Below are 27,960 nucleotides of genomic sequence, written 5' to 3'. Positions count from 1 at the left end.
AAGAATCCAAGGCTTCCTTGCAGGAAATAGAAGAATAGAGTGAGAGAGGCAGTTCACCTCTTAGAACCCTAGGAAATGGTGCCTCCTATTTCAAAGAATGGTCTACTGAAATTTTTGTTTCAGATAGCTTTACTTTTTTGGCTGATCTTTGCCTACTGTTCTGTTTATTCGTTTGTTTGTTTGTTAAATATATGTTTTGGAGGCTTGTGTGCTTACCTTTCCTTCCTACATCCGTGTGTCACTCCAGCTACGAACCATTTCCTGGGTGCCCTGACAGCTCAGTCAGAGCCCCAGCCTGCAGAAGCCACAGCTGAGAGCACTTGGCTGCATGGACTTGTGTATGGTAAAAGCAAATTGGCCATCTGTCTGGGGCTGATGGAGACTCATCACAGAGATGATACTGGATAATATTCATATTGATGTTCTACCCCAAGGGTGGTTGGAGGGGGATTGTTTTTGCATGTTTTTTTCAGCAGACCTGCTTTAAAAATTCATAGGTGCACCTGGCTGTTTGTTTCTTTCTTTTGTTTTTCTCCCATATTTTGCCACAGCCTAAACCCTCCTCAGCAAGAGACTACATTGGAAAAGGTTGTATTCAGAGCTTAGAAGAAAATTTGTGCAGGTTTCATGAAAATTGCCTAAGTATAGATGCTGTGAACTGAAAAGATGAGGCGTTTTTCGGGTCAAGATTCCCAAGAGTTAGCGGCATCATGTGGTTTACTTTTCAATCTCTGAGCAAAATATCCTTTAGCCTAGTGATGTATTTGAAAAATGGAAATTTGGGTTGGATTCTATTCCAAAATTCTCAGAGGTGTTTGATGAACTAGATGCAGACAAAAAGAACAGAGCACAATGGCACTGTTTCTCCTGACAGATAATCATACTGAATCTCTTAGCATAAAGATGACAGATCAGTGAGAAAAACAGTGGTTTTCCAATCAGAGAAAGGTGTTATCTCTTCCATGTAAGATTTATTCTTGGTTCAAAGTGAAAACTTTGATTCAGCCATAGACGAATCAATTTAAATTTTGTTAGGATCCAGGGAACTCAGGTTCAGATGAATTTATCAGTAAAAGTGTCCATTTCCCAAGTTTCTCTCTCTCTCTCTCTCTCTCTCTCTCTCTCTCTCTCACCTCCTCTTCCTCCCTCCCTTCTTCCCTCCCTCCCTCTTCCCTTTTCTCCAGGCAAAGTAAAGAAAGATATTTAGCCTCCAGGCTGAGCTTTAAACAAAGTGACCTTTACATTTAGCTCAGAGAAATAAACACAATCTTAGAGGTATCATTGGCAAATGCACCATACTGGGATGGGTGTATGGGTGTAAAGCAGCATTAGAAGAATTTACCTTCAGGGAAAACACGAATTTGATAAAGGGACTGTTGAGAAATGTAGTGTGCCAGGAAGATCTACATCTTCTTGAAAATATGCGATCTTAGAATTCGAAGCATGTTGACGTTTCTGTAATTTAAAGCTTCCATTTAGCACAAACGTTCTTTCTGCAGTCCTTGTTATCACAAGTTTACCTTGATTTCAGAAAATTTGAACTGCCAACATGCAAATTAAGAAATTCTTCACTCAACAAAAATAAACAGCACAGACTTCTTCTACATGACCGGTGTTCCTTGTACATTCTGCTAAGTTAGGGCAAAACTTAAGACTCAAATGCCAGAGTCATGCACCATGGTCAACTAAAGGTGAATAATCGTGGTATAGGTATATAGGATTTGATTCACTAACATGTGATCTGCCTGTAACCTCACTAGAATTTATATTTTACCCTGGAAAAATCTTATAATGTTTGAACTGAAAGAAATACAAGAAACTACATTTTCGTTCCAAGTGAACATTTTAAGAGGTTGAAATTCAGGCTCAGAGAGATTAAGTCACTTTCCCAATGTCCCCAGATGAGTGGCAGAATGGACCCATTTTCCTGCCCCACTGCCCACTGCCTCCCTGCAGGTGCCCCTCAGGCAGTACCCCACCTCCACAGAACCATCACACTTCAAACACTGGAACTTTTTCCTACTCCTACAGTTGTAGCAAACATCTTGTTTCCCATAAATGCCCAAGATAATAGGAAAAAATGGTTCAGGATAAATGCAGATTTGTTCACGTCTCCAAACATGAAGGATCATCAGAGCCAGAGTTTCTTTCCATACACGTAGCTGCGACATCACCTGGCCTGTGCCTGCTGTTCCCATTCTTATTCTTTTCTACTTGGTTCCCACATATACATTTGAAAGTAATGGGATTGATCAAAAGCCACAAAAAGTTTCGAGCCAGATATGAGTGAACTAACAGATGCTGCATTTCTTTTATGAGCCAACAATGTGGATAGTCAATTGGCAGTTCCCAAAGTATGTCCCTCGGAACTCTAGTTCTCTGGAAGTTCCAAGGACAAAGACAAATTTTGTCTTCAGATTCATGTGGCAAGTGTTACAAATGTATCTCCCTCTTTTTGCTTCAGAACGGGCTTCAGAGACTTTAACAAACTGAAGGAAACTTTAAACATTTTTTCTTTATTCTAATATTCTTGAAATTTCCTTGACTTTTGAAACTTTATAACGTTATAGCTATTAACCTCACCTAGGAATTCTGTATTCAGTGATTTGACCCCATTTAACCATCACAAATTACATACTCTGGGAAGTGGGCATTTTAAGCCCCAGTTCATAACCATGGGAATAAAGGACCAGGTGTAATATGTGGTTACCCAAGGTCACATGACTAGCAATACGCTGAACTAGAACTCAAAGTCTGTATCCCTATCTCCTGTATGAGTCTCAATTCAAACACCTGTTGGCTCGCACAGGTGATTATAGACGTGACTAGGGATTCTTTGGGCACAGGCTCTTTATCTCAAGAGGAAAAAAAGAGAAGACATACGAACTGAGAGAAATGAATAATAACTCCACTGTCTAAGATGCTCTCTGTCCTCTTAATCTGCCCCATTTTGAACAGTGACAAAGATATAATACTTATTTTTTACTTTAGTTCTGAATGTGCTGTTCTTTTCTTCTTACATTAATGACACATGCCAACAGAAGCCAGCTCTCAGTGTTGCGAAGCCAACAGGGAATGTGTGGATTGTGGTAAACGGGAAAACATGGGACCTCTCTCCAGCGAGGAGAGCAATTCTAAAGTTTTTGTTGATTATGACTCTATGGGAATACGGTCCCAGTAAATCTGGACATTATTGGAAAACCAACAGTGCTCTTTGGGCCACTGTTCTCTACCTCACACAGAACTTGGGCAATGGTCAAAGTCAGCCTTTGGACTGTGAGGTTTTAACTGCAATGATTCACTGGGCTATTGTCCAAGGAGAAAAGTCTCCGACTGAATTGATTCCTTTTAGCCTGGTGGTTTCCTCTGAGGCAGTTCCATATTCTGTGGCTTGAGGAATTTGTTGAACTCTGAAGAAGCACATATGCTCATTTACATTGGCAAGTGTTAAATCGGGGAGACATATGTTTTCTTTATCCTCCCCTCCTGTTAGACCCTTGAAGAGTTGTTGATTGTCTGACTCAGCTGTAGTTTCCTGAGTGGTGTGCTTCTGAATAATCTTTTTTTGAGAATTTCCAGTACTTATAAATTTGTCTGGAAATAACTATAAATTATGTTTGGAATCCCAGTGGATTGGAATTCTTCTGGTAATGCTTACCTGTCGAGCTTGGGGATATTTTATTAGGGCTAAGATCGTGTTTTTCTGACTCACTTCTCTTAGCGGAAGCACTGCAATAGTGTCTTAAGGAGCTCCCACCTCCACATTCTCCTCTCTTTATTCCATCTTCTGTGTTATCTCCAAAGTGAAAATTGATTATTCTAAGCGAGCTATAGTCTTTCTGTTCTCTGCTTTAAAATTGTGAATCTATATGTATGGCCCAGGGTAAATAGGTTCTCTTGTCACTTTAAGTCAAAACCCCTTTGCATGACTAATGAAGCTTTTTCACAAGCAGACTCCTTTACCTAACTCCTGCTGTCCCGAGGAACTTGCTATTACCTGAATATGTCACACATGTTCACACTTCTCTGTCCTCGCACACGTTAACTTCTCCACCGTGAGATTCTCCCTGCCCCTCTATCAAACACCTCCACATCCTTTAAAACTCAGTTCTGTGTTCTGTGTTCTGTGGCCATCTTCCCTCATTCCAACAACAGGAATGGCATTCCCACAATATGTTGCATGTGTCATCACCTGTACAGCGTACTTTCTCCACTGAATTTTCTCCCCTCTGTGTAGGAGCTGGTTGTAGAAGGATTCACAGGCTAGTAAGGCTTTCAGTGCCTCGTTCATCATTTAACATTCCATTTTAAGCACAGTAGCTATCCGTTAATGCCTACAACTACTTAAATAAATTAGAGGAAAAAGTAGAAATGAACAGTAAAATGGTGAACATCTGGTCAACCCATAAGGAGTGAAAAATTGAGCTAAAAACCCCCTTTCCCCCCAACTCTTTTCTATTTGTTCTCAGAATGACTAAAAGAAGGATTGCAAAAATTTGAATTTTGAGGGTATTTCTATAATTTTTTGAAATATCCTGTAGATAAAACAGATTATAAGATTGCATTTAGTGCCATTGTGTCAAAGGGGGAAAATTCTGTTTAGTTTACCTTTTCTTTAGTGTTTTAGACAAATTTAAATGTATTGGTTAATAACCACTCTAAGCCCATGGTCACTGTTTAGAAGACTTGCTTATCGTGTTGTCTGATTTTTGTTGCATTGGCCAAAAAATTCATTTGTTTTGTTTTATTTTATTTTTTTCCCCATAAGATGGCTCTACTACTGCTTAGTTGTCTTTAGCTTCATTTAAAACAATTTTGTTAGATTGTATTGTGACAGCTGTCATATCAGTGGGCATTAAAAAACTTATCAAAACTGGTAAATTTTTGTGTAACCATTTTAATATTGAAGATAGAAGAAAATACACAACATTTTTGCATATTATGCTTTATTTCAAGAAAGGTAAAAATGCAACTGAAACACACAAAAAATATGCAGTGTGTGGAGAAGGTGCTGTGACTGAATGTGTCAAAAGTGGTTTGCAAATTTTCATGCCAAAGATTTCTTGCTAGATGATGCTTCACGGTCAGGTAGACCAGTTGACATTGATAGTGATCAAATGGAGACATTAATTGAGAACAACTGACATTCTGCTGTGTGGAAGATAGCCAACATACTCAAAATATCCAAATCAATAAAGTTATTGGTGAAAATAAAAAATGTGTCTTTTATTTTATGGAAAAACCTAAACAGACTTTTGGCCAACCCAATAGAATGCAAACCTGAAAACTAGGTCATGAGACATAGAAATGTCAAAAATGTTCTTGAATTACTCATATTTGCTGTGTATAATGTGTACTTTTTTGCCCACAATTTTGAGGGAAAAATAAGGATGCACATTATACATGGGTAGAATGATTACATACCATGGGTATAATAATGGCTATAATCCCGTGCATAATGCACACAAAAATGCGGGTGCACATTATACACAGCATAATATGGTATCTCAGAGAAATCATGGTGTCCCTTCCTGTCTAATTTCTCTCTCTTGAGGTTTGCTTCAATTTCCAGTTGAAATATCTTAATTAACATTTTATAGTGCTGTATAATTCCTAAATGAAAATGTCATGTATATATAAAATCCTCTTAACTACTAGTTTAACAAATTTCAGGGGTTTTTTTTGTCCAATGGACTATTTTTTAACAGCTTACAATTTATGAAAAACAGCTTACATGAAAGATCTCATGAATTGATGACAGTCAAAAATGGAGAAATAATGCTTTTTTCTTCAGCTCCTTTATTCAGGGAACACAATTATTGAAGTTTTATAAAGTTTGGTGTTTCTGATATTTTTACTGTCTTTAAAACTGAAATACTGGGGGTCACTTAGGTGTCCGTGTACATACTTTGTTGCTTTTTTAAATGAATATAGAAAATGTGCACAAACAAGCCATTATAAATAGACTATGTGATGTAGGAATGGCAATTTCTAAAAATCAAGAAGAAAAAAAGAAATGATCATAATTTAAAATGAAGAAAAACTATGAGCTGGCGATCTACCAAATGAGGATATTTAAATGACTGAGCACAAATGACAAAAGAAAGAAAGGGAGGAAGGAAAGCAAAATTCACTGTTATTAATAATGAATATTGACACAAATATACCTGTTTCCCCAGTCACCTTGGAAAAAGTTATCAAAATAAAAAGAAAATAAAACCTAGTGTTGATACTAGGTACTTCCCAAGTCCCTGCCAAGGAACTCTGTAGTAGTACTCTTTTTTCTGAAAGACATTGGTCCCATTTATCAAACAGGGCTACAGAATAGATAAGCTTTGATCCATAAATTCACTTCAAGGAAACTACTTGAAGAAATAATAATTGATGTACAGGAATCTTAATCCACATTAGGTCATAAGATTATATTAGTGAAATTTGGAAATCTTCTAATAAGGGATTAATTACACAGTGGCTTAGTTATACAATCAAATTCAATGTACCCAATAGAAGAATATTTAATAGCCTGGAAAATGCTTGCAGGATAATTTTAAAGTGGGGAGAGCAGGTTAAAAAAACAAAGTATCCTGTGATACTCTCTCTTGCTATATACATCAGTCTGAATCTCTCTCTCTCACCCCCTCTCTTCCCCTCTCCCTCCTCCCACAAACATGTGTGTGTGTGTGTGTGTGTGTGTGTGTGTGTGTGTGTGTGTGTGTGTGTGTATACCAATGTATTCATATAAATAAAGATTGGGAAAGCAAACTTCAAAGTGTTAGGGATAATTATCTTTGTACTATGATGTTTGAGAGATTGTTCTTTTTTATCATTTATGTTGTTAAAGTTGTCCCAGTATTTCCCCCTTTGCCACCCTCTACCCGGCTCCTCCACTCCCCCAGACAACCCCCACACTGCTGCCCACATCCATGGGTCCTGCATGCATATGTTCTTTGGCTACTCTATTCCCTATGCTGTACTTTACATCTCCATGACTATTCTGTAACCACCAATGTGTATTTCTTGATCCTTTCACCTTTTTTACCCATTCCCCCGGCCCCCCTCCCATCTGGCAACCATCAAAACATTCTCTGTATCTATGATTCTGTTTCTGTTCTGCTTAATTTTTAAAATTTTTTAGAATCAATTATTGATAGATATGTATTTATTGATACTTTATTTTCATATTCTTCTCTTCCCCTCCCTGTCATTCTTCTCCTTCCTCCCCTTCTACATTTTATAAAATAATACTGATTTGGTGGTGATGAACTCCTTTAGTTTTTCCTTGTCTGGGAAGCCCTTTATCTGTCTTTCAGTTATAAATGAGAGCTTTGCTGGGTAGAGAAATCTTAGCTGTAGGTCATTGCTTTTTATCACTTTGAACATTTCTTGCCAGTCCCTTCTGGACTGCAAAGTTTCTTTTGAGAAATCAGCTGACAGTATTATGGGAGCTTCCTTACAAGGTAACTAACTACCTTTCTTTTTCTGCTTTTAAGATTCTCTCTTTACCTTTAACTTTTGGTGTTTTAATTATGATGTGTCCTGGTTGGGCCTTTTTGGGTTCATCTTTTTTGGGTTTCTCTGTGCTCCCTGTATGTCTATTTCCCTCACCAAATTGGAGAAATTTTCTGCTATTGTTTTTTTCAAATGGGTTTCCAATTTATAGTTCTCTCTCTCTCTTTTATAAGTACTTTACTTTCTGGGGGACATTTTCCAATTTTTTCTTTAATAAATGCATGTTAATTCTTGCTTACATTTGAAAAATACTAAATTTTAAACAAATGAGATGAATAACTTATTTGTTCACATTTTTCATTGATGTTCAAGTATAGTCTCCATTTTCACCCCACCACTCCCCCCCACCCCAGCCATCCCCACTTCCCACCCTTGATCCTACCCCCCTTTGACTTTGTCCATGTGTCCTTTATAGATGTTCCTTCCCCTGCATTACCCCTTCCCACCTCCCCTCTGGTTACTATCATTTTGTTCTTAATTTCAATATCTCTGGTTATATTTTGCTTACTTATTGAGATGAATAATTTAAAAGAAACATAATTATTGTATCATTGGCATAGACATTCCTAAATCTTCCAAGTAGCTTAAAAAATTGCACACCATTCCTGGCCAGTGGCTTGGCTGGAGTGTCATCCCATACACCAAAAGTTTGCAAGTTTGATTCCCCATCAGGGAACATACCTAGGTTTCAAGTTCAATCCCCAGTTGGGGTGCATACTGGAGGTAGCCAACAGATGTTTCTCTCTCATACCAATGTCTGTCTCTTCTCTCTCTCTCTCTCTCTCCTCACTACCCCCTCCTCCTTCCTCTAAAGTCAATAACAACACACCCTCCAGTGAGGAAAGAAAAAAAAACTTGCACACCAGGAGCAACCTTCATCCTTTTATTCTAAATTGAGGAACCAGCTGGTCTGGTACCAGCTGTTTGTGACCTGAGGAGAGGCCCAATTTGAGGGGCTCCCCAGTGGTGAGACTAAGCTGTCGCCTGACACAAAAGATGGCCTTTGGAGGACAAAGTCATGGCTGCCTGGGGCTCTAAAGGAGGACCTGCCAGTATGATGGGCTGGCCCACTCAAGTGGAAGTCTAGAATGTTTAAGAACTGGGAAGCTACTCAGTGTTTTCCAGGTGAGACTTCATTTGGTGCTCAAGGTACTTTTCTAGAAAAGCATACATTTATTATAGGATAGGGTTTACTTTGGGGATGCCTTTTTAATTTAATAAACTATGTCAGTAGAAATTATTTAGATTGATTTTAGGAGAAAGGTTTCTATTATATTAATAGGAGCCTTTCTGACAATGTATGAAGGTGAGGGCTGGGGTAAGAATAATGATTTAAATGATGAAACCTATTTACTTTTCAGGGCAGAGCTCTGCACACTTCAGTGATTCCAGAAAGCATTCTGTGCTGTAGTAAAGTGAATTAATTGAGTTATATTTTCATGACCCTTAGTTTCAGGGAAAGGTAGATGATTATCCGGTATATTCTGTTAAGGAAGATGACATTCTCTCCAACAGTTTGAGGATTTTTTTTCTTTCATTAAATATGGTCAGTATTTTCAAAAATTGACTCAGTTACCTGGAAAATTCACTTTTGAGACAGATTCGCAAAGGGCACGAGATTCAGAAATCTTCCTCTCACTGGGATGACCATATAATTTATCCTCCAAGGCACACCTATCTGTGTCAGTAATATTTATAATGGTGCAGTAGGAACAAACCAGAACTTTCCATGACAGAATATGACATGTGTTCACCCTGCCTGTGATCCATTCAGAGAAGGCCAGAATGTCTATGAACTGTCTCTCATATGGTCAGAGCAGCTTCTACATGAAGATGAGCCTGCTCTGTAAGCGACAGTGTCTTTGTAAGTGATCGTATCTTTATGGACGTATTTAACCCACAGCGAATATGAATCTAGGTTCCAGAAGGCTTTTGTACGGTCATAAAATAAATGACACTTTTACAGTTGGATTGCATGATGGCACCTTAATTAGGAATCATTCTGATTAAGGATGCTAATTACTGAGCAAAAAATTGTGTCTAGATAAATAAAAGATACTAACCTGAATACATAAAATACCATATTGTTTGCAAATGTTCTATGAAGGCAATTTTAGTTCTTTTTGAAGCATTTTTTTTGTGGGAGTCCTTTGTTGCTTTTTTTTTCTCATAGTAAACTCTGTTGTTGTTGTTGTTGTTTTTCATTTTAATTATTGTTCAAGTACAATTTTCTGTCTTTTACTCTCATCCCAGCCACTACCCCCAGTCCTTTTCATTCAGGGTGCTGAGAAATACCACTGAAGTCAAGAAATCTGAGATTCTGGTTATGTTCCCAAATTTAGTTTCCCCGTTGGTAGTAACTTGGAACAGATGAGGGTTTTCGAGGGCATAAGAGCAAGACACATGTAAAATAAAAATGTAAAATAAAAATTTCGGATGGCTTTATACAGCCCTGCGCATATCAATCAAACTTGTTACACGTTCCTGGGGCACATTTAACAGTCATCCATTCACCCTCAGACCCAAATGACCTTTTGTTGTTTATGTTGGACCAGGGCTACCTACACATCAGGCGATTCATTTTAAGATCCATGAGAACAATAAGAATTCTGTTTTGAATTGCTAGGTTATGTTGTAACTGATATTGGTGCTTTTGTTATGAACATAAAGGGACAAGGACTGCTTTGCTCATAAGAAACCCATTTTTTATAATGTCACATCCTAAATTAAACAATGGGCTCTTTTTTTGAAGAGTTAGTTATGTACACTTACATGGACATTTAATAGGTCCACCCTTCTATAATTTAACCTGGGTAATTTATACATCCTGAAAATCCACAGACAGGACTCTCTTGACTTTGGGTCTTTTGATGTCTCTGAGACTGACTAAAAATAACATAAATTTGGTCTTTGATAAATATTCAACTCACCTTGAATTGATATCAGAATAGGAGTGTATAGCTTTCAAAAGTTTAAGGTAGCAAGTATTTCATGGCCATAACCCAATTAAAAATCTGATAACCTCAAGTTATGTGTATTTCAAATAGGTTGTTATTCATACTGAATATAAAATAATACCTTTTTTAATCATAAAAAAGGTATTATTTTCTTCTTTTAAGCCCCCTCTTTTAATTAGAAGTGACAAATTATACAGAAAATCATTGTGGTCATTAGCTCCACAGAATCAATGGCCACCATCAATGTTGCCATCTGTATGTGTGTGTATATGTGTGTCCTTCAGAGATGGAGTCTATTTTTCTCCTCCCTTTCAGTCTAGCCCAGAGTTGGTGACTTATTTCATTCATAGAATGCTGCCAAATGGATGTCCTGGGGCTTCTGAAGACAGGTCACAAAAGCCTGGTAGCTTCTACTTGGGTCCCTGGAAATCCTTCTCTTGGGGCACTCACACTGGAACAAACCAGCCACCAATCAAGGGACCCAACTGCCATGAAACCACGATGCTATGTGAAGTCCAAGCCACATGGAGAGGGCCTACAGAATGGGATTCCATGTAGAGAGAGAGAGAGACGCCAAGGCCAACTACTTGAATAAAGAAGTCATCTTCGAGGTGGAACCTGCAGCTCCAGCCACCACAGTGACGTCATGTGGATTTGAAACTGCCTACCCAACTGAGCTCTTCCCCAGTTCTTGACCCACAGAACCATGAGAAAAACAAATGCTTATCTTAAGCCACTGTTCTGGGGTAGTTTGACATAGCAATAAATAAGCGAACAGAGGTCCTTTCCTCTTTCATACAGTGCACCAATTCGGCTGCCTCTGAGATGCACATTTTGAGGTGGAATTAGCCAAGATATAGAACTGCCTAGAAAATAAAATCTTGAAAAAAAATCATCTTAAAAACACTGCAGTACAACAGTGCCTGCTCTGACCAAAGGAAAAGAAGAAAACAGAGGCAAGGCAGCAGCTAATGTAATTATCCTTGGGAACATGTCTATTAAGCACCTTCACCTTTTTCTGCCTCTCAAACAAAACTTGAGATGATCAATGCCTGTCATTAAATACTTGAAGAATGAAGGAAATTTTTGCCTGAAACAGATCTCCTTGCTAGCAGGAGGCACTTCTTCCTGGAGGATCCACTCCAGCCCCATCTTCCCGAGAGCTCCAGAGCTCCACAGTGGCGGGCAGGGGCTACTCTCACTTCACTAACCTGCAGATCCCGTTTGAGAGAAACCCCTGGTGGTCGCCATCATCTTCTTAGGAAAACTTTAATGGCCAAATACATTAGCAAGGTCTCATGCAGCTGAGGCTTCATTAATCTTCCCCTACATGCCCTGCTATATTTGCCTGTTCACCATGAAGCATTAGTATAAGTAAAAGTAAAGCATAATTATCAGGATGATGCTACAAGTACAGCAAGGAATGAAGAATGTGAGTACGTTCTGTTCACTGGTTTTTAGAATGAATTCATTCCTATGGGCTCTTCTCTTCATTTTCCTGACTTTCCACATGACATTTATTCAAGCTCTCCAATCAAATGCACAACTTAAAGATTTTACCAAAAATGCTGTGTCCCTCACCTAAATCAATGTTAAAATATACTGATAGCTTCTCTCTTTTTTTGCTCCTCTATCTCCCCACATCCTCTTCCTTATCATTTCTAGTAGAATAAAGAGATTTCTTATCATTAAATGAACATCATTTCTTGTAAAGTTTCCCATGAGCAAAGAAGATGAATGTCTGTTTTTCGCAGTATCTCAGCTCCTTCTGATAGCATCTAACATTTAAAAATGATATAACCTTTTGGCATTTATAGATCTTTGGGAATTTAAGAGAGAATTTACTTTGGGACTTGTAATGACCATGGACGTATGCTCTAATTGAGTTTGAGCGGAGGCTATGGAATAATGCAGAGATTTTTAAGACAGCTCAAATAGTCTTTAGGTATTTCATCTGTCTCCATAGTAACTGCAATAATAAAAATATCTCTCATATTTGTATGTCATTCTTTTCCTCTAAAATGCCATTTTTGAAAAACCAGATGACACAATGCTAAGCATTAATAAATACTCCATATTTTCTATGATCCTCTTAATATGATGCTAACTATTCTGGAAAAATGAGTTCATATTTTAGATGCCAATCATACATAGGATCAGTTTATTAGGCAAATAGATACATTGTATTGAGTCTGATTTTTAAAAAGATTTTATTTATTTATTTTTAGAGAGAAGAAGGGAGGGAGAAAGAGAGAGAGAGAGAGAAACATCACTGCACAGTTTCCTCTTACACACCCACACTGGGGACCTGGCTTACAACCCAGGCAGGCGCCTGACTAGGAATCAAACCAGAGGCCCTTTGGCTCACAGTCCGATACTCAGTCCACTGAGCCACACCAGCCACAGCTGATTGGTTTTAACATAAAGTTCCTTGAGAACTAGCTTATGAGGAAGTGTTTGTTTCTCTCCCTATACTGTCATTAGATCAGAGCTTTATGCCCAGTACATGTCCATCTTTATGATAAAGCACAGAAATGAATCTTCTGGAGGAATGATGCAAGACGCACAAGGAAAAGGAGGCCAGGGCCATTGTGAGCAGTCTGAGTGAGAAACAGGACTCAGTATTTGATTCTGTAGATGAGTATTTAAAGCCAAAAAATATTTATTTCTTCAAGAATTCCTTATCATTTATCTTGTTACTGAGAATCTACATTATCTAGCTTCTAGCCTCTTATTGCTCTGTTCTTTAGCATCTTAGCCAATACTTTTATGAGCTATTTATAATACAAGCTCTCTCTCTCTCCCCCTCTGTCTTTCTCAGATTCAACTCTCACATCCTAGCAGAACATGTGTGCTAAATCCGCCATCCTTTGTGAAGTCATAATAGTTGCACAAAATTCAGCATTACCCTCACACAGTGATCTAACCTTCACACAGACATAGGTAGCAGATGCCACAGATAGCTTTATCACTGATCAGAAGCACGACCTTGAGCAAATGACCTTACTCTAAGCCTCATTTCCTCAACTGTCTAATGGACTCGATATCTATCTGAAGAGTTTTTAACAACTTAATGAAATAACGTGTTAACAGTTACTCAATAAATGTACTTTACAGTATCACTACTCTCAGTGAGAAAACTGCGGCTCATGAAAAGATTACGTGAGCTATGAGCTCTTCAAAGTGGCATAACTGATATGTGGCAGGGATGACACTCAAACCTGTCTCTGAAGTGAGACCGCATGATATTTTCTCTAGTATATATTTAGGGTTTGTTTTTCCTCCTTCTTCTAATGGTAAGAAACCTTCACTAAACACACTCTCTCTTTTCTGAGGAAGTGCAAACATCCATGGCGACAGGGACTGGGATCAGGTTTAGGATTTGGTCATGGGTCTCCTTGTGGAACATAAGTCGGTGGTTCGTGAGCTACAGGCGCAGTTCTGAAGATCGACCCACATGCACACGTGGGCACGTTCCCTTGAGGAAGCAGAGTCTCGCAGTGGAGTGGTGTTTCTAGTTTAAGATTCTCTAAGTTGACTCGGGAAAGGGTTGTGTTCAGTAATTCCAAAACAAATTAGAAGAAATCTTCTAAAGACTTTCTCTTTTTTTGTCTTCCCAGGAGCATAACCCATATGTTGTCATTCCTGATGAACCTTACTCTTCTCCTGTGTGCTCTATACAGTTGGGCTAAAGGAGTATTGAGTGGTTTACCATAAGTGTCACATAATAATAAGTAGGGTCTTCTGACAAGGCTAGTAAGAGGCATGTGAAGAACTGAAATAGAATTATACACTGACAACTTTCATTTTCCCCTAAAAAAAAAAAAACAAAGTATTTTCAGGAGTATCTATAAAGCACACATGGACAAAACCAAAACGGGGTAGGATCAAGGGTGGGAAGTGGGGAAGGCTAGGGTGAGGGGGAGGAGTGGGAGGAAAATGTAGATAACTGTACTTGAAGAACAATTTTAAAAGTTTAAAAAATTAAAAAACCAAGTCTTTTGGCCCTCATCTAAAAAAAGTAAAGTAAACTCAGAATAAACTCTTTAGAATGCAATGCAAGATTTTCCTAGCAGTTTCATTGAATCAATGTCTAGGTCAAAAGTAGATGTTCTATTGCCCAAACATTTTCCTGGTCTCCTAGTATCAAATGCCCCTACTTTGTGTTAATGACCATGGAGTGTGCATTAGGTGAGCTTCACTGAGTTTGAGGGGTTGGGAGTAGCCTTTAGCACAAGGGTCCATCTTCTTACAAACTTTTTTTATCAGTGTCTACTTATTTGAACTTTATTCTATTTACTCATTTTCCTCTCCTTTTCTCGCTATTGTTTTGTTTGTACTTCAGTGATTGCCTTTCCATGCATGATCCAGGGATCCTGTGTAACTTCCCCTAATGCTATCCTCTAAACAGTTGCCAACAGCTAAGCACCTATTGCTCTCACCCTCAGCTCATCTGGGAAGGATAATTGTTCAGCTCACATAGGGAATAGGCACCTTTTCACCCACCGTGCTCAGCAAGTTACTCAATTGCTCTGATTACATTTTGCTTCATTTGTTTTTAATACTGAAGCCAGAGGCCTGCAAATAGCCTTTTATACTGTTTCTAGATAGATATGTGCTTGGATAAAGTGGGTAGATAACTGGAGTGCCCAATTACTGCTATTGCAATTTGTCTTTGTTACTTCCATTATCGTTATGAGAAGTATTTATTATGCACCTGTGATATTGTCATCTGGATTTGAGTTAAGCCTTCAGCAAATCAAGAGAGATATCCCCAGAATATTACCTCCCCTTGATTCCAGTGTACAGATTACAAGGAACGGACAAATGGGCAAAACAAATAGCGAACAAAACATTAAATAAATAGTCTTTGTTTAAGTACTAAATAAATGGTGGGAAAAAGTATATGCCTATAGGTAGTAAAGCCTCCCTTTATTAACTTCCCCAGATTAAGGATGGAATTCCAAGAACAACACACCTAGGAAAAGAATCTGAAAAACTAAATGTTAGTGACTTTTCTCTAGGAAGAATGTCCCTAGTGGCCAGCTTAAAGGGATCAGAAGTCTCCCAGACAACCTTTTGTAGAATTACATCATGTAGCCATATGCTGAATCTGAATCAAGTCAAAGAGAGTGAAGATGCATTTAATTTTTGAGGACACTAAGCTGTCAGAAGGACTAATAACAAAGTGAGAAGTAACATCTTTGAAATCTATAAATTGCGTTACATGTTCATTTGTACCTTTAGGAAAAGCAAATAAAGTTTCCTCCTTCTCTCAAAGTGGGTGATGAATGGTTGCTTAGAGCTGGGTGGCAGGGAGCCTGTGCCGCCATTATGGACTTTCTATAGAAAACAGTTCATCTGCAGGTGCCATTGAAGCAGTGTCTGTCTGCACATCCTGCAAGGCATAGGTGAACTGGTTCTGATCACTCATGGGCTGACCTGAACAGAGAATAATTACTTTTCTGTTGAAGACAGACCCTTCCCCTTGTTTCTACCCTCCTTGTCTCCAACTGGAATAGCAGGGATGTATTTAAGAGAACTCAGACTCCCAGTATCACAGGGATGAAGAGGGTTCACCTATTCACTCATTCATTTGTGTGTCCATTTACAAAGTGTATGGACCTCTGCTATAGACCAAGCTCTATGCTAGGCAAGAGGAAGGAAGGAAGGAGGGAAGGAAGGAAGGAAGGAAGGAAGGAAGGAAGGAGAAAATGACCCCTCTTTTAGAGAGCTCACTTCAGGATTTCTGCCGAGTTTGGAGTCATGCCTTTTACAAAATCCTCCTAAAATTCTGTCGTGCCGATCATATTCCAGAATGCAGAGGATTAAACACAATAAAGCACCATTTATTCAAAGTCACATGAAGAGCCAGAAGGCAGGAGAGAGCCAGGGTACACCAGCAAAGACAGTGATCATTGGACACATTTATGGAGTGAACTCTGTTTATTTTCAGGAGTGTTCCCGGACTTGGGGTTGCCAGTTTGGTATTTCCCAGTAGATTGCCTTCTTGAGAAGATGAAACATATTTATTTACAAATGACATCATTTATTTCTATAGATTGGATTACATGTATTATTTACATTGTGTCTTTCAAATAGACTAAACATTTTCTATTTATATTTTGCTTAAATACTTTATTTACATATTAACTTATTTATTTTTAGTAACCCACATAAGAACAGAATAAACCTCAATCCACTTGAAATAAAAGGACTACAGAATTTTAATTTGAAGACTTATTCAGTTAACAATAATTTATTAAATACTTTCTATGGTTCAACCACTGCACCAGTTGTAACATAATTATGTTGAAGGTTGTGATTAAATGATACATTGTATGCAGTGGTGTGTGTTAATCTGTATGTGCATTTGTGTGTTTATCATTCAGCTGGAATTGAATATAAGCAAAATTATCAAATTAAAAAATCAGAGTAAAAAGCTCAATCTGTGATGACGTATGTAGGTATGGATAAAGTAGAAGGAAGCATAAACATTGTTTAATGTGTTGAAGGGATAGGGTCATGAGCAGTTTAATTTTCTTTTTTTTTTCAATTCTACTGCTGATCTCACAAAATTGTTTGTGCAGTAAAATATGGCTAAACAAAAATGGATCCAGATTGACCTGTTTGTTTTGAGCGAATTTGAACCGAGGTTTGAAAGAAGAACCACTGGAAGGTTTGTGTAATAAAGACAGACTTATAAATCTTACAGGGGGGATTTCCTAGCATCTTCTATCATTTCTAAAATGCCAAACTCCCAAATAGAGGGGGTTTTAGGTGAGGACTGTATAGAGGAGGTGAGATTTTAGTCTACATAATTTTACTACCTAGAAAAAAAGAGCCACAGAAGCCAGGAGTTTCATTTTTTCAGTCTTAAGTAGCCATGTGTTTGAAAAATACTTGCATTGTTCTACCCCCACCCTTATTCAACATCACCTGGATGCAGAATTATCTTACACAGTATCATGACTTGGAGCACAAACGAGTAGCAAAAGTATTTTAAATAAATGACAAATAAAAATCTGCATGACTTGAGGACATTCTGTCGGCACAGTGTGTGTGGGTTCCCGAGATGGTCCACCAGGAGAGGCAGGTGGTGAGGCCTGCACCCCAGGGCAGAGAGGAAAGCTTGTTCTCGTTATCAGGGAGATAAAATATCAGAGGCGGGACATCACCTTGCCTGAGACCATAGATGCTCTAAAATTGGACCTCTTCATATTATTATGGAAATTACTTTTGGCAGCAGTGCAAAAAGGTTGTTACATAGTATTTTTAATTGTGGCTGGAGACACAAAGCAATAAGATCATTTGATGACTTATTTGTTATTTGGAAAATGAGAGCTTTTAGGTGCCAATACCTATGAAATCACCTGGAAATATTCTTGTGAATTCAGGAGCCATCTGAACGTCCTTGTCTAACGCATTCAAGAGATTGTAATGAAGCCCTGAGTCTGTATTTAGCAGATTACTGGCTCCATGTCAGCCATCCAGTGAGGGGACCATCCACTTGGTGAATGCCAGGCAGGAACACCATGGCTGTGTCAGAATGTATGGCGGGGCACAGTGGCTTCACCGGAACACGGAGTGAGAGGCGGTTAGTCTCCCCGTTTCATGTGTGCTTTCCATCTTGCCCCGAGTGCAGCCCGCAGCCAGAGCACTCCCCTCCCTGTACCACATCCCTTCTCCCCTCTTCGCAGAGAGTTGAAAGGACAGCAAGGACCCTTAAATTCACCCTGGATAACATGAACATTATGCAGGCTGAGTGGGTCTGGCGTGCCATCCTCCTGTGCCGTTTGCAGTGACAGGGTACTGCGTTTGAAGATGACACTAACTGTCCCAAGTTTTAAATATGATTGCCTCCAAATGCTTGCGAAATCCCTGTGGGTCTGCCTGGCACTTGAGTCTTCCGTGACGTGGCTCTGTTTTATTTTTCCTTTCTCTCTCTCACCCTGCTTTCCCCAGAACTGCTGCATCCTCGGCTGGTAATCTTTAAAAACCCCAGGCTGCAGTGATTTCTCACCATAAAGCCACACATTAAGCACGTCTTTCATGCTTCTCCGAACCCAACTCAGAAAGTGCCCATTAATAAGCTGATGGGGGAGAAGTCAGTGGGTAGCACTGAAGCCACTGTCTGGAGGCACTAGGTATGCATGTTGACTATGTGGAAGGAGACCTGCAGAGAGTCGGGCACGAGGTGCTTTATCACACATTCCTAGAGGCACAAAAAGAGAATGAAAATCAGTGTTCGGGGCAGCTTCTCCACCGTGTTCCTAGTGTGGACTGTTCATTATTGCCCTGACCAAGGTGAACCAGCCTAGTGAGGGCGCGCAGCAGCTGCACCTGTGGAATGTTACACACGTAGAGCGTGTTCTCTGGCGGACGGGCAAAAGAAGGGGGAGGAGCCCCGTAGCTCTTTCCACGGAACTGCCATTCATGCTTGCTGTCCCTGTTCTGGGCATCTTTCTAGGTCCGCATGACCGCTCTGAAAACTCTTTCCATTCATTCATCCATTTGACAGGTATTTACTGAGTATATATTTGATGCCAGGCCTTACTCTGGCTCCTGGGAATATACCTGTGGGGGAGAAAAGTAAAGAAATATCAACTATCTCTATTCTCATGGCATTTATGTTCTAGTAGAGGGTATGTAGACAAAATAAGTAAGTAAATTATACAATGCATTAGAAGGGGATAAAATGGCCTTTGTACAGTTTGCAAAGAAGGCTTAAGGAAGCCCAGCCTTTGACACTAGACTCAGAAAATCAAGCTCAAGGTAGAATGGCATGGGATATTGTTGACATCAGCGAGAGGGCTATGGTCAGTGAGAAAAACCAGAGAAATCCAGCCTGTTTCCATTTCTTCCCACCTTACCCACAACAGACTGTGACAAGTCTTGCTCTTTAACCCCCCTCCCCCGGCAAATGTAAAGTCAACAAGGCACAGCAGGAAGGGAGGTTGAGGCCAGGGAAACAGTGGAAAATATTTCAGATTAAGTACATAAACTTAGAGAAAAAGAAGAAAAACCAGGAGTACTCTAGAAGAAAAGAAAGTTCAGTCTCCTGTTTCTTTTCCCTTCCTTCCACCTTGTCCTGCCACCTTCATTCCTTAGTGAAAGTCCTTTTATGGCCTTGGGTCAAGGTAGGAGGACAACCCTGACAGACTCAAGGTTCCCTGCTTGGCCAGGTGTCCCTTGAATGCCCTTTTTTCCTCCCGTGTCAAAGTTGTAGCTCATTTTTAAGATTTGGAAATATGTAAATGTAACTTCCATTGTTGTCTTTCCCCAACATTTTCTTGCTGCAGATTATGTTACTCACGGACCCTGAGATCGAGAGCAGTTTGTTGATCAGCTCAGATGAAGGAGCGACCTATCAGAAGTACCGGCTGAATTTCTACATCCAGAGCTTGCTTTTCCACCCCAAGCAGGAGGACTGGATTCTGGCATACAGCCAAGACCAAAAGGTGAGCACCAGTACCTTGTTTGAGACAATGGTGCCCCATTCTCCCGGGGGAATCTGCCGCCAGTCCTCTCGGTGTTTCTTCTTCATGATCAGCTTTGCCCTGTGCTGTAGCCTGAACTGGGTGCCGGGGGGTGAGAGGCAGCAAGGAGGACCTCATGTTGCTGTCTTGAGCCATGTTAACACCTGACACAGCACCCAGAGGAAAAGCTAGAGACTGAGGAATTCCCTGTGGAGAAGAAAGGGTTTGTTGCCCCCCACAACTCCCCCCACCCAGCCATCCCCACCTCCCACCCTTTATCCCACTGCCCTTTGGTTTTGTCCATGTGTCCTTTATAGATAGATGTCCCTGAAAACCCTTCTTCCTTTACTCCCCATTATTCCCTCCTACCTCTCCTCTGGTTACTGTGAGTTTTTTTCTTTATTTCAATGATTTCAATGGTTATATTTTGCTTGCTTATTTGTTTTGTTGGTTAGGTTCCACTTACAGGTTAGATCACATGGTATTTGTCCCTCACTGCCTGGCTTATTTCACTTGGCATAATGCTCTCCAGATCCATCCATGCTGTCACAAAGGGTAGGAGCTCCTTCTTTCTTTCTGCTGCATAGTATTCTAATGTGTAAATGTACCACGGTTTTTGGATCCACTCATTTACTAATGGGCACTAGGTTGCTTCCAACACTTGGCTATTATAAGTTGTGCTGCTATGAACATTGGAGTGCCTAGGTTCTTTTGGACTGGTGTTTCAGGGTTCTTAGGGTATAATCCCACACGGGAAATGGTTTTTAACATAGATGTTTTAGGGCATTAGGAGCCCCCATCCCTATGAGATTTGAGACAGTGTTTTTTGTAGATGGAGAGGTGGTCATTTTTCTAGATAAAGAACCAGACAGAGTAGCTTTTCTAAGATTCTTAAAAGGAAGGCTTACCCCTCAAAAGTAAAAAAACACTAACTAGGAGTTTTCTAAAACAGTGAGAGCAATGACCAGAGGCACAATGATAATGTACACAAATAACATTAGTCAGAACCAGGTTACCTCAGGACTTTTCTTCTCTCCCTGGTTGGATTGAAAGAGAGCCCTACTTTTTTTTTAAAGATTTTATTTATTTATTTTTAGAGAGAGGAGAAGAGAAGGAGAAGGAGAGGAAGAAAAATATCAATGTGCAAGAGATATATTGATTGGTGGCCTCTCATATGCCCCCAACTGGGGACCCAACCCACAACCCAGGCATGTACCTTGATTAGGAATCAAACTGATGACTGTTTGGTTCACAGGCAGCACTCAATTCACTGAGCCACACCAGCCAAGGCAGGAGTTCTATTTATTAAAGAAAACATTGAATGAGCTTTTGATATTCAGTGTCTCTGCTTGTGTGTTTGTGTGTGTGATATGTGTATATATATGCTATGGGATACATACTATAAATTATATCATGTACTCTATGCTACAGATACACTATAAATTACATAAAACTCATGCTTTTAAGGAACTTACATTCCCAGATAGAATATAAGACTACCAATAAAAAATATAATTTAACTAAAATTAAAGTAACTACACACACACACACACACACACATGCACATACATGCAAATGTGAGATAGACTCTAGCCATGGAAGCCAAAAGGAAAACAATGAGATATTGGAATGCTGTTTGTGAAATGCATGATTCAGTGAAGTCATTCTTACAATTGTCCTTAGTGGACTCATGTGTTAGAAATTATATATATCTGAAGACACACTGGACTTACCCAAGTGAGGGGGATGTTCTAGTGTTTTATCTAGAGATGGTGGAGATGCACAGGGTCCTCCCTGAAGGGAGTACAAGCATGAAAGCAACTTTCCAAGGTCTCTACTGCCACAAGCAGTTGAAGGAAGCAAATTAAAATACTTAGGATTGGAGTTTTATTCATGCTGCCCTTACTGCTAAATAAAATGCACATTAAGTCCAGAAATAGAAAAGATTTACAATTAGGTTTTTTTTTCTCTGAGCAGCCCGGCTACCCTTTCAGCAGAATATGTAATTCCGTTCCTGGAGTCAAGCCACAGTGCATCTGGTCCAGGATGGGGCAGTTGCTACAGGCGAAGCTGAGAAGCTCAAGACACAGAATATTAGTCATTAATCTGCTGGGTTATTGTATTTTATTGGACAGTTGGTTAATTTTCCCCGTGATGCTAGAGGCACAGTGAAGGCCAGATTTACCTGGCTAAGTGCACACTGTGCATCTTTGCAGTTGTACTGGAGGAGGTGCCCCAAAATGTAACCCTTCGTGTCCCGGCACTTTAAATGGTACCTCCTCTGATCACTATGGCGGAGTGGGTGGCCCTGGAAGAGGTGGGACCTCTGGGCTGTGGCCCCAACTCAGCCACTTACAGTGAGCAGTACTTAGTGTTGGCTTTCTTTGCTGTAAAATGGGTTCATTCAGGTCATTATAATTGCAGTGCACTTCCTAAAACACTGAAAAAAAATAAACTCCACATCCATTTTAGGTGTTCTGCATGGGGTACTGTTCATGTAATATCACTATAGCTGGGAAGCATTTAATCCATCTGGGGAGAGAAGATTAAATACATATGAGTTCACCAACAGTCTAAGAGGCCAAAAATGCAGTGTCCTTGTTCACATATAATAGATGCCCAATCAATACAGCTGCATCAATTACATGAAATTGGAAGCCCAAAGTTCAGGAGATGATGATCTTATGAAATTATTTCACCTGGACTTCAATGAATATGTCATATTTCTTTGGGGGCAACACATTTACACAAGAGGAATGCCATAAGTAATAACACAAAGTCAGAAAAATCATGTTTACAGGATGTGAATTTGTCTCTTTGACCGAAACCAAAATTTTGCAAAGCTAATTGCATACTTATAGAATAGAATCTTGATTACTTTTGACTCTCTTGACTTTTTGGTTGTTAAGCAAAATCATGTTTTTTTCTAATTAGGCACCTTTTGAAAAATTTGGCCAGTGGAATGATGTATTCAGAGCTATCAATTACAAAAATTAATCTGGTAGAAATATAGTGATGAAATGTGGTAATATAAGGTTAAAACCAAGAAGACCACTTAGGATGATATCACAGTTGTCCTGTTCTGAACCAAAAAATACCTTGTGTGACGAGACCAAATGAATTCTGTCACTTTGGAGCTGGATGGAGCCTTAACAGTCTTTGCTCTGTAGAAGTTCATGAATCATCCCAAAGAGAAAATACGCCCATTGGTATCATGTTAAAGTTCAGTGAATGGAATAAAGCCTTACACGAATTTGGTAAGGTTCTCATTCTTGAGGGTGCAATCTTGAGATGAGCACATGGGAAGATTTCTGCTAACCTCCCTGTTTCTCCAAGGAGAGAACAAAGGCAAAATCAGGCTGAAAGAAAAAAGATGGATTGCCTGCTGGTACGAGTAGGGATTGGAGAAGTCCACATCACAGGGCTGGAATCACAGAATGAGGAGTGGGGCTGCAGCCATCAGATGAGCCATTAGCTAATGGGGTTGGCTGGAAGTCAAGCTGAGAGGGTCTGTGGCCACTGAGGTGGATCGGTGATATGGAAATAATAGCTGGCAATTGCCCATGAATCATGGAGCTTTTAACACTAATGAGATGCCGCTACAAGCACCAAGGAGGGCTCCATGCTGGTGTTGGCAGACCAATAACTATATTTGCCCAGGAAAAGGTACATTTATTCTTTCATGTAAGTATTGATCATCAGTTTTTCTGTGATAGTTGCTGTTTCTGCTGCCACGGAACTTCGAGCCATGAGCTTAGCCTCAGTGCTAGTTGGCTTTTCTGGTTGCTGTTTTACACCAACCTGTGGTGAACAGAATTTTCAGGGAAAGGGTGCTGTCTCTTAGAAAGTATTGTGTTTAGGTGGCAAATCCTTTAGAACTCACCTGTGAATCCCCCTCTTCTTCTCTTCCCTTGCATGCAGTTCTTGGTGTCATTTCAGGCACACTCTCCCCCTTTTGAATGCACAGCCACCTTCATTTCCCCCTTACTTCCCTGCCATTGCTCTTCTCTCCTTCGACAAGTGAGACCTGTAAGGCCCTGAAGACAGAGCCTGGATGGGCCTCTGGCTTCTGGGATGGAGCCCTTGTGGAAGGCAGTGTTCTGCCCTGGGTGCATTTCATTTCGAATGCCTCAACACCTTGTGGAGGCTTTTTGATGTGAGCATTTTAAGATACTCAAAGAGTTTAGTTGAGCAGATTATCCTTTCTGGCCCAAGATAGAGTTTTGCTGGCCATCACTTCTGTAGGTAGCCAGGTTCAAAAGAAAAAAAAAAGCTTTTTATCAGGGAGAAATATGTATGGCCAAATGTCCCCAGAATCTATAAAATCAGGGTATTTTGATGGTGTAGTCTTTTGCCTTAGAGAAAGAATCCTCTCTGTGGTATTCGGTGTCTAGGACCTGGTTGCCAAGAGGTAAACATTGTCTTGAATTGGCCCGTGGCTCTCCAGGCCTTCGCTCCCTTTCAAGTTCTCAAAGCAGTAGCCTGACTGCCTAGGACGCCTGGCTGGGGACTTAGTATAGAAGTAGGAGCAGGATTCCTTGGCCTCTGAAGGTTCTATGTGAGGCTGTGCCTTTGGAAAGCCCTGGAATCTCCAGAAAAATAAACAATACAGACATAATGGAAAGTTTATATCGGATGGGAAGAGGGATGATGGTCACATAAAGTAACACCACTTATATTTCTTGAAAGAAAGAAAAAAGAAAGAAAGAAAGAAAGTCACGTCACTGTGGACACTGAAGAATTATACAGCATGCATTTATTATAGGGGCACCAAAACCTTGCCTTCCTTTATTTATTTATGTCCTTTTTCATTTTTGCACTTCAGTAGTAGAGAAAGCAAACATTAGGCTTGTTCTTTTGGTTTCTTTGCATTAGGAGACCAAGCCAGTAGGAGGAGGGAGGTACAGTTCTTCACCTCGTTGCCCACTTTCTTGCCTCAACACAGAAAGCCACCCAGGGCAGGCTTCGCAGCAGGCTGAGACTACCAGATCACATCTTTATTTCAGTAAAGTTGTGTACAAACTCTGCTCTAAAACATCGCCTCCAACGGCATCTCTCAGCCTGTCTTAAACACCTCACTAAACATGTGTTGGGGAACATCTGAAACAAAATGCAGATGCAACTGAAAAGAAACAGAAATAGGAGAAAAGTGCAAGAACATACATGTACTTCAGCTTTGCTGACCATCCTGGGGCCCCACTTCGTGGCCACTCTGTCAGGGGTTGATTGTCTTGGAGAAGTGATTTGTAAAGGAAGTGGGGAGGGGTCTGCAGTGTTGTGAAACCAACAGGGACACTGCTGGGGACTCAGGCTAGTGAGTAGCTTTGGAGGAGAGGCCCTGTGATCTGCATATCCAGGCTGGCAAGTCCTCTTGGGTGGCTCTGCAGAAGGGCCTACGTACGCCCCTGGCCGTAAGCAGGAAGGACCACTGTGCTCCATTCCTATGCAGTGTGCTGCTTCCCCCCACACTCATGGAAGTGGAGGTCCACCTAGGCCATGGCCTCAGTGCCTATGCAGGCGATCAAGGACACTGAGCTCAGTGGCTGGGTCTGGGCTGTGGGACCCTGGACAGCAGGTGTTCATGCGGAAGAGGGGCACGTTGGTGAGCCCCAGGCTGCCGTTCTTGCCACGGAGGGTGCTCCTCCACTGCCGTCAGTCCTTTGGATTTTTTTTTTTTTGAGGAAAGTGACCCTGCTTTGTTTGAAATGTAGCATTTTCTTATTTTTAAGTGTTTCCAAAATTTAAAAGAGAAATGCTGCAGGACAAACAAAGCTAATCTGCTGCCTTGTATTAGTCCCTAAATTACTTTTGTGTTTTCCTTCAGTCTTCCACATCATCTTTAGTTTTCTCCTGTTCATCGGTCTGTTTTCTTTATTTCAGGAGATGTTAAGTTGTTTTGTGATTTAAAAAAACAAACAAACATGCATCCAAATGAGTGATGATTCTGTCCAGGGTACACAAAACTTCTAAGACAGTTTGGTGGCCCCCCCTGTATTTTGGGGCAGTTCTGGGGTAGTCCCACGTTTATGTCCTCACTGATTTTGGAGCTCTTGGAGTCGGCAGTAATAACACCACACAGGGACCTGCGTGATTCCTCATCTCCTCTGTGCTCCAAAGAAACACAGTTAGTGAAAGAAAGAAATCTAGATGCTTGCTTGTTGGCCTCACCTTCAATATTTTTGTATATGTGGGTAAGGTACACATAATACTAGAACATGGCTCTAAGGGGGGAAACATGTTTTGATAAAGGGTCTCTGCATACATAATGGAAACCCTGAACATTAACAGTAGACTTTCTCTGTGCACGTGAAGGCTGACTTTGAATTTCAATCATATGTTGATAGGAAAGGAAAATTATACTGCCAATGTTTTGATAGCAAATGCAATAGAATTTTAGTAATGGGCATAAAAGTAAATATTTAAAAAAGAATTACTCTTAGTCCTTGCCTTCTCTCTCCCAGTGCTCAATTTTATTTAAATAGTTTCATATCCATTCTTTAAAAATACATATCTTCTTTTTTCCTTTTTATTTTTTTAAAGGTTTATTTATTTATTTTCAGAGGGGAAGGGAGGGAGAAAGAGAGGGAGAGAAACATCAATGTATGGTTGCCTCTCGTGTGCCCCCTACCAAGAATCTGGTCTGCAACCCAGGCATGGGCCCTGACTGGGAATCTAACAGGTGACTATTTGGTTCACAGGCCTGTGCTTAATCCACTGAACTGCATCAGCCAGGGATCTTTTTACCTTTTTAATCTTTCCTTCTCCCCTGCCCCCACCTGAACCCTAACACAGGGGCATTTCTCATCACAGCTGCTTGGAATGTGGGCCTATCCTGGGAACTAATGACTACTTGATAAGGCAATAGATGTCAGAATCTTCCAAAATTTACCTGTGCTACTTTCTCATCACTGATAGTCAATACAGCACGCTAGGTAAAAGCATCAGCTCTCTGCTCTCTCAGGCCCTACAAATGGCGACGTGGCCCTCAGCAGGTCACTTAATTTTGTAGTTTCTCCAACTGTAAAATGGAAGGAACAATAACAGCACCCACCCAGCAGGTCTGTTTGAGGATACTGAGATAACAGTCTGGCGCAGAGCAAGCATAGATTCTACCCAATGCATTTATTATTCAAAGTCCTGAGGGAGAGACCACCTGGCGTGGTGTCGCTGGACTTAGTCACAGGCTGCCTTAGCAGGCGTTCTGTTGTCTTGTCAGCACCTGAAGTTATAATGGAGGCACTTTAGCCAGCGTTGAATGCCTTCTTAGTCAATCACTAAAAGCTACTGTGGAACCAGAATGAATGGAGCAAGGAAGATAGGCAAGGCTCACAAAATATTATTGATTATAATAACAGTAAGCCATTAAATGTTAAAGCACTCAATATTTGTCTTCACGGTAACTCCGTTTGTTTTTTAATAGACCTAGCAGCCCCTTAATGTCAAAGGGCAAATTGAAATAAAAGATAAATGGGTCCTTGAAATTCAGACCCCCGGGGATATTCAAATGATTTCTGCATAAGCACAAACACTTAGGAAGCTGATATCTACCTAATGCCATCATGTCTCCCCAAGGCACCGCATTAAGTAAAAAAGCACTCAGTTATTTATAAGGAATAGGTTGAGCATTGCATACCATGCTGGTCTGGCAGGATTCCCACGTGCTTGAAATTTCCAATGTCAGAGCTGATTTCCAATCTCATGAATATATACATAATATAAGTAGCCAAGTACAAAATGGGCGATAAGAGTGGAAATCGAGGAGCTTGCAAATATCAACCCCAATGATTGTTTGTAAGACAGGTTTTCAGGCTGAAATGCCTTCATATGCAAACAAGGAAGGCCTGTGTTCACCTTGGATACCTTTTTTAACCAGTTTATATTGTTATTTCCCAGTTGCTACCTTGAACAGTTTGATCTACCTATTCCTAATGATTTGAGTGAAATGGGTTGCAAAAACAAAGAGAAATGGACACTTTGAAAGGAGTGATTGGGATTCTGGTTTGGACAGGCACAAC

At 40.2% G+C, this 27,960-nt stretch overlaps 1 protein-coding gene across 4 annotated transcripts in view; it reads left to right on the top strand.

Moving 5' to 3' along the window:
* Positions 1–27,960, top strand: part of SORCS1 (sortilin related VPS10 domain containing receptor 1) — a 484,554-nt gene that overhangs the window by 286,067 nt on the left and 170,527 nt on the right. For all 4 annotated transcript variants that reach the window (XM_045854533.1, XM_045854532.1, XM_045854534.1 and 1 more), the window contains exon 4: positions 19,769–19,927. In XM_045854533.1, the coding sequence (XP_045710489.1) occupies positions 19,769–19,927 (159 nt within the window). The remainder of the gene's footprint in view (positions 1–19,768; positions 19,928–27,960) is intronic.

This window comes from Phyllostomus hastatus, unplaced genomic scaffold (genome assembly GCF_019186645.2).
Source record: "Phyllostomus hastatus isolate PE091 unplaced genomic scaffold, TTU_PhHast_1.1 phas_scaffold_1066, whole genome shotgun sequence".
NCBI lineage: Eukaryota > Metazoa > Chordata > Mammalia > Chiroptera > Phyllostomidae > Phyllostomus > Phyllostomus hastatus.
Note: the sequence above shows the minus strand (reverse complement) of the source record. Positions and strands in the feature narration are given on the sequence as shown.